This window comes from Myotis brandtii, unplaced genomic scaffold (assembly GCF_000412655.1).
Source record: "Myotis brandtii unplaced genomic scaffold, ASM41265v1 scaffold56, whole genome shotgun sequence".
NCBI classification, from domain to species: Eukaryota; Metazoa; Chordata; class Mammalia; order Chiroptera; family Vespertilionidae; genus Myotis; species Myotis brandtii.
The window spans coordinates 3,450,205-3,457,699 of record NW_005370080.1 but is presented as its reverse complement, the minus strand read 5'-3'; the positions used below and the strand labels follow the sequence as shown (position 1 = coordinate 3,457,699).

Genomic DNA, 7,495 nt, shown 5'->3' with positions numbered 1-7,495 from the left:
CCCCCGGCGCCCGAGGAGAAGGCGGCGGGCGCCCCCCAGGGAAGATGAAGGCGGAGGGGGGTGACCACTCCATGATCAACCTGTCGGTGCAGCAGGTCCTGAGCCTCTGGGCCCACGGGACGGTGCTGAGGAACCTCACGGGTAATTGATGCGCCGGGGTGGGGACGGGATGCGGGGCCACCCCTCGCCTTCTTCCTCCCTCCCGAGCAGGGGAAGTGCTCCTTGCCTTCCCGCCCCACCCGGTGTGCGCCTCCTTGGGAGACCGCGGTCCCAGGTGCTGGCCGGGAAGGTCTTATTGGAGCCACTCCGCGCGGGTTCCCGGGGCGCCGACGGCCGCCACCCGTTCGCCCCGCACTCAGAGGCTTCCCAGTCTCGGGGGTGTGCGGGGGAGAACCCACGACCCCCGCCTCCCGCCTGGCAGAGGGAGGGCCCACGGCCCTGCCTTCGTAGTACTCGCGGGGCAGCATCGCTGCCGAGACTTGGGCACAGTTGGCTTTTATGTACCCCCTCTTCCCCGCTAGCGCACACGCGTACACGCGCACCGCTTTTTACTGTTTAGATCTTTTTCTGTTTAGCTCTTCTTCTTTCTGGCAAATCTCAAACTGAACGCAGGACTTAAATTTCCTGCTCATGATCAATTTGCTTCCATTGTTAACGTTTTGTGTTTTGGGAAGATAGATGACATGAAGTAGATTACAGTGGGTCAGGGGCTGGGCCAAGGGCTAGTGATTGTAAGCATTTTAGTTTCAACCCTATATCTCCTCTCTCTCCTATTTCCTTTTGTCTGTCTGTCTGTCTCCCCCCCCCAGCCTCAAGCTGCTGCTTCTGTGACATTTGATAATTTCGTGCATTTCCCTTCATTCTCAAGGCTATCAGGAGGGAATTGGACTGAACTACATTATAATAATTAGCATCAATTTATAGTGGTAAAAATGAGCAGTAATACTCATATTTTTATAGGATGTCTGGGCTTGCTTTGTGAAGAAACTTCTGGGTTTGTTAATGTGGAAATGCTTGTATTATCATACTCTGAGTTCTGAATTTTAAAAAGACCCTCTAGATTAGTATTTACAAGAAAGAGATTCTTTTGCATTTTGGTGACTCCTCGGTGCCTTATCCTCAGAGAAAAAACTTTAAAACATGCCCAGGATTTGATTCTTGAAAATGTATAAGGCAGCTAATTTTGATAGAACATTAGTATTTCAAAATGCATTATGTCAAACTGGCTAAGAGTAGGAAGAGTATGCTGCAAATATAACTGGTATGCTATGGATATTCATATATATATATGAATTGGATATTCATATACATATATATATATATATATGAATTATATACCACAAGGATGACTTAAAGACACTGGTTTTCTTGAATGTGGAAGCTATAAAATTAAATTCTGGATTGACTCATGATGTCCTCAGTTTTAATACGTGGTTATTTAACTTGGAGCAAACTGACCTTACATGATGGTTTAAAGATAGGAACATGTTCTTAGTTCTGAAAAACTATGTTGACATAAAGACCATTGTATGATTCAATGGAATTTAGGGATAGACTGCTTTGCCTTTTTACTATGGTTTTGCCTCATATTTGTTCATTGTGTATATTTCAAATGTTGTATCAGTTAGAGTGTTTAGAAGAAATAGCTTTGGGGAACAGAGAAAATGTAAATGTAACTTACCTCTTGGCTGGATTTTACAATATTTTAAAATATTTACTTTAAGATTCTAATCATTATTTAGCAGCTTCCAGTTCTGCAAGTCAACCATTACGTTAGTAATAGTAGTTTGAGCCCAGGGTTAGCTCTAATTATCTCCAATGCAAACTTAATAATCATCAGTTGCTCACAGGACGTTGCCATTTCATGGAGGATATGCAGAATGTCCCAAACTAGGACTGAAGTGGGCCTGGGGAATAAATGGAAAAAAAGTAGAGTGTGAGTATGCAAAATGGTTTGTCAAGGTAAAAATGGAGAAGGAAATAGATTAGAAATATGTTTCACCAGCAGTTGAGTATACCACATGTTAGGAACCGCATCACTTTGGACTTTGGAAGTGGTAACATTCTGATGTGGTTCTTTATGGCCTTCTCTGATCTGGTGACATATGTAGCTTAATTATTAGTCAAGATATGCTACCCACCTTTTAAATTTGGTCTATTAAAAACAAATCCTAAAACAACAAAAAATAATTTCTGCTATGTATCAGGTACTTCACATATATTATTTCTAATCTTCAGAATAGCTCTCCAAAGTAGATTTACAAAGAAGCTCAGAGAGGTAAATTCAGTTGCCCCAAATCACAGAGCTAGTAAATGGCTGAGCTAGGCTTTAAAAACCCAGTCTTTGCCTGCAGAACGACTCTTTCCCCTTTTCCAGGATGTTTGCTTCATCCTGCTCCTTGTATATGCTTTTCAATTATATTTTTCAATTGTATTATAGACTGTGAGCTTTTTGAGGGTGGAATCAATGTCTTAATCACTGAATTCTGGAACCCTAGCATTATAGTATCTGGCACATAGTAAATGCTCAATACATATTTACAGAATTTTAAAAATAGTACTTAACAGTTCCATGATTTAAACATTCTATTTGTATTATTTTTTGGCTACATCTTTTGAAGTAAATATGCTGTTAACTAGGGAATGAGGTGTTTCCATAACTTTTGTAGATAATTGTCAAAGCTTTAAAACACAAATGCTTATTGAAAGTGCTTTTGTGCTAGTTAACCATACTTCCATGTATTTTATTTAATGTTGTCAACAATCTTGAGAGAGATTGTCTATCCTTATTTTACACATTTAGACATTGAAGTAAAGAGTAACTTGCTTACATCTGATAGCTAATAAGTTAAATATCATTACCTTTTTTCAAAGTATGATAACATTAAGTCAGAAAGCATTTTGTCATCATAATAAACTTGGAAGAGAAGCAGGTAAAAGAAAGGAGCCATACTGATTTGGATTTAAGATATGACTGTGTAAAGGATTTGTAGAATTCTGATTAATAGGAATTCTGGTTATTAAAAGCCAATTAAAGAGGGAACACACTCTATTTTTTTGAAAATTTTTTTTTATTGATTTCAGAGAGGAAGGGAGAAGGGGAGAGAGATAGAAACATCAGTGATGAGAGGGAATCATGATCGGCTGCCTCCTGCATACCTACTGGGGACTGAGTCTGATACCTGTGCCTATACCTTGACTGGGAATCAAACTGTGACCTTCAGGTTCCCAGGTCGATGCTCAACTACTGAGCCACACCAGACTGGCTCTATTTTTTTCTTTATACAAACCAAAAGTTTTTTTTCCTTCTTCTCTTTATATCTTATCCCATAAGTGAAGCGGGAACATTTTTTATTGACCTTTTTATCTTAGAGACTGACCTTTAGAAGGCAGTCTTGAGTATGTATCACTTTGATAGAAATAAATGTTTAAAAAGTGATCATGAGAACTAACTTAATATTTTAGAGCTAGAAGTTATGTTGTTCAGCAACTTCACTTTGGAAATATCAAATGTCACATTGTCGAAGTGAAGGGCATGGTGGGGATCAAACAGTTGCTTAATGATGGAGGCAGGGCTGGAACTAACCTTCCCTGACCCTTAGTTCTGTGCCTTTTCCTTTTACTCCACATGGCTTTTTTCAGGCAAGTCTGTTGAACGATTAATCTTAATGTACTTAAGAATAGCGTGGTAAGTATTTGTCCCAATGAACCCAAGAATGTATGACTGGAATTTATTTCTATCCATCTAATAAAATATATTAGGAAATGCAAGAATTATTGAATAATAGTGCTTTGTAAAATTTTAAGTTGCTTTTGCCTATGTAAAAGTTAGTGATTCATATTTATATATATCCACTTTTAGAAATCCTATGAAGTTCAGCCTGCTATTTATTTTTCCTCCTTCATGGAAGACACTAGGATTGAGGACTTCATATAGAGCAGATTAATATCTGGAGACCCCCATGTCTGTCACTTAGTAACCAAAGTGTATGATTCATAAGATTCCTGAAGTGTTAACTGTGTATAGGTTAGATGGGTCTTTAGCTTACTAAAGTAGAGAGATAAATGGCTTTCTTTCTCAAATTTTTTTTCTTTCTCTAAATTGTTCCTAATACCCTGGCCCCAATCTAAAATTAGAGTCAGTATATATATACTCTTTCAGTTTCATGGGTTACTTGACTTTAAAAAATGATCTACAATAAACTGTCTTCCTTTGCTTTACCTTTATTTTCTCAACTTTGTGTTCTGACCTAAATTTGGTTTAGAGAAGAATTTTTTACTTAGAAATAGGCAGGATGCCTAAACCCCTGGATAAACACAGATCCAGGCTGGTGTTGGGAAAGGGATAATTGGTCCCTGGGAAAAAGGCAAAGGCTGGCCTTAGGCCGTCTCTTCTCTCAGTGACAGCAGCAAATATGGGGGCAGGTGCTCCCCTTTTTCTATTGGTAATAAGCATTGGGAGGCTGGGAATTCAAACTGGAAGGAAAGTCAACCGTCTCTGTGTGTGCATATATGTGTGTGTCTATATTAAATATATGTGCTTATTTTTGCAGTATGTACACACACACTATTGTAGTTCCCTTTTAGACTTTACACTTACTAAGCCACTTTAGTGTTAATATTATCAGCAAAAAAAGAGAAAGAGGGAAAATAATTGGTATCTACCATAGGTATCTGGAAATGCTTATACCACATGCTAGTAAAGCCGGCACCTTCCTTTAGCCGTGCTCCCAAGTCGGTTTGCTTCTCTCGGTGTTATTTTGTATCCTAGGTTACGATTGAGTTTAATTCCTCTTCCTAACTGCTCTGTTATTGGAGGTGAGTTTATGTGGATAAATTTATTTCAAATGTCCACTTATAGGTATTTCTGTTTTGTAAATGTAGCCTTAAAGACAAGTACTTCTTTTCAGTATTGTGCTGGACTCCAAAATTAGCTGTTTCTGAAATAGATATTAAAAAAATTCTGTATTATTTTGTGGTACAGAGCCAATTAATAAGTGATGGTATGATTTGTACTTTATAGGAGTTTGCTTTTTGGAAGGTTGTATATCTTATTGCGAGGGAAGCTACTGTAATTTTTCAAAAATTAGAATTTTTATCTTCAGGTTTTTAAAATTCCCATTTCATTATCTTTGAACCATACCCTCTGGCAATACCAAGTCTAAGGTCCAGATGACATGTTTTAAATCTAAAGCAATTTCTGGATAAGTCTTGGGACTGTGTAAGCTATGATTTTGACAATTTAATAATTAACTAGTAGTTAACTATCAGGTATAAATTTATCTTTGCTTAGTTCAGTTGTGATAGGCTAATTATGTATTTTTTAAAATATATTTTTATTGATTTCAGAGAGGAAGGGAGAAGGAGAGAGAGATAGAAACCTCAACGATGAGAGAGAATCATTGATCAGCTGCCTCCTGCACATCCCTTACTGGGGATAGGGCCAACAACCCGGGCATGTCCTAACCGGGAATCGAACTGTGACCTCCTGGTTCATAGGTCAATGCTCAACCACTGAGCCATGCTGGCTGAGCTAATTATGTATTTTTAATGACTAAGTATTTTAACAAAAATCATAGAGTGAACAGTGGCAGTAGCAACACATTTGAGAGAGTTCTCAATTAGACTATTGAATTCCAGTGACCTTAGCTAAGTAGATGAAACTTGGAAATAGAAAAAGATTTTCCACCAAATTTCATACAAAAAAAAAGAACCATACTTTTACCTGGATCCAGTTACTTGTGTTCTTATAATATAATCTTGTAATGTAGTCTAGGAGAATGTTATGAACTTATTGCAATATGACTAGGACAGATGAAAACAGTTTTGGGGAATATAGATTGCTAGATTAATTAGTGTTACCTTTTTAACATATCCAGTATCTTCTTTTATTTGATATTCTATCTTAATATTGGAAGGTAAATCAGTTTTCTAAGTTTATTTCATAATCCTGACATGGCTTGTAAATAATTCTTACATTAAAAAATTCATTTTTAGGGTTTCAATACTAAGGAAAGAGAGTGATACATTTCCTTCTAAGAAATTTTACTTTTAGTAGTTAACAACACTTAACACTTTTTAGTGTGGTGGGCATTGTTCTGAGGCAGTTATGAATATTATTTTATTGGATCCTTATAATAACCTTGTGAGGTAAGGAACCATTATTGATTCCACTTTTAAAAGTAGAGAAACTGTTTTAGACAATATCTTGATCCTGCTTACAAAATACGTAATCCAGGACTTGGAAAATTATCAGTCAATCCAATTCAGCAAACATTGTAGTAACTGTCAGAGATACCATACCACATCATGACTGTTTTTAAGAAGTTTATGTTGTAGTGAGTATGAATTTACAAATCTTTGTATTTGTTATTTATTGCCGAGTAATAAATTACCCCAGAATTTACCAGTTTAAAACCAAACACATTCATTTTCTTGTACAGTTTCTAATACTCAGGAATCTGGGAATGGTTTTACTGGTTGTGGCTCATCGTCTTACAGAGGTAACAGTCAAGCTGTCAGCCTGGACTGCAGTCTCTACAGACCTGACTGTGCTGGAGGGTTGGCTCACTTCCAGGCACTTTCATGTGACTGCTGGTAGGAGGCATCCAGGGGCTGCTCGTAATATGGCTTTCGTGGTAGTGAGTGGTCAGAGGGAGAGAAACCAAAACAGAATTCATAGGATCTCTTATGATCTAATCTTGGAAGTGGTATCCCATCACTTCTGCTGTACTCTATTGGTCACGCAACTCTGGTATGTTGTCCAGGGGACTGTACCAGATCAGGATCATTGGGGGCCTCCCAGAGCCTGGCTGCCTCAGTCCTGGAGGTAGGTATGGGGAGTAGGGAATGAGGCCCTGAATGGGAAGACTAGAGGTAACATAGTGGGTGAAGGGGATGAAGTATCTAAACAGTGGTTGGCAGCTGCTGTACTCTATTGGTCACGCAACTCTGGTATGTTGTCCAGGGGACTGTACCAGATCAGGATCATTGGGGGCCTCCCAGAGCCTGGCTGCCTCAGTCCTGGAGGTAGGTATGGGGAGTAGGGAATGAGGCCCTGAATGGGAAGACTAGAGGTAACATAGTGGGTGAAGGGGATGAAGTATCTAAACAGTGGTCAGCAGACTGCAGCTCGTGAGCCACATGTAGCTCTTTGGCCCCTTGAGTGTGGCTCTTCCACAAAATACCACGTGCGGGCGTGCATGTACAGTGCGATTGAAACTTCGTAGCCCATGCCCACAAGTTGGTATTTTGTGGAGGAGCCACACTCAAGGGGGCCAAAGAGCCGCATGTGGCTCACGAGCCGCAGTTTGCCGACCACTGATATAAGAGAAACAGGTGCCTAGAAAAAGCAAAACCCATCTTGATACATTGAAGAATTATACTAAAATGCAGTGTCTAGCATTTTTAATGGTTAATCTTATTGGATACTAGAGGCCCGGTGCACAAAAATTTGTGCACTCGGGGGGGGGGGGGGGTCCCTCAGCCCATCCTG

General features: G+C 39.3%; 1 protein-coding gene across 1 annotated transcript in view; it reads left to right on the top strand.

Moving 5' to 3' along the window:
- The first annotated feature begins 6 nt into the window (after window positions 1-6).
- The window catches only part of TMEM170B (transmembrane protein 170B), a 41,740-nt gene continuing 34,251 nt past the window's right edge, over window positions 7-7,495 (top strand). Inside the window, exon 1 of the mRNA XM_005878426.2 lies at window positions 7-141. Coding sequence (XP_005878488.1) covers window positions 45-141 — 97 coding nt within the window. The 5' untranslated portion in view covers window positions 7-44. The remainder of the gene's footprint in view (window positions 142-7,495) is intronic.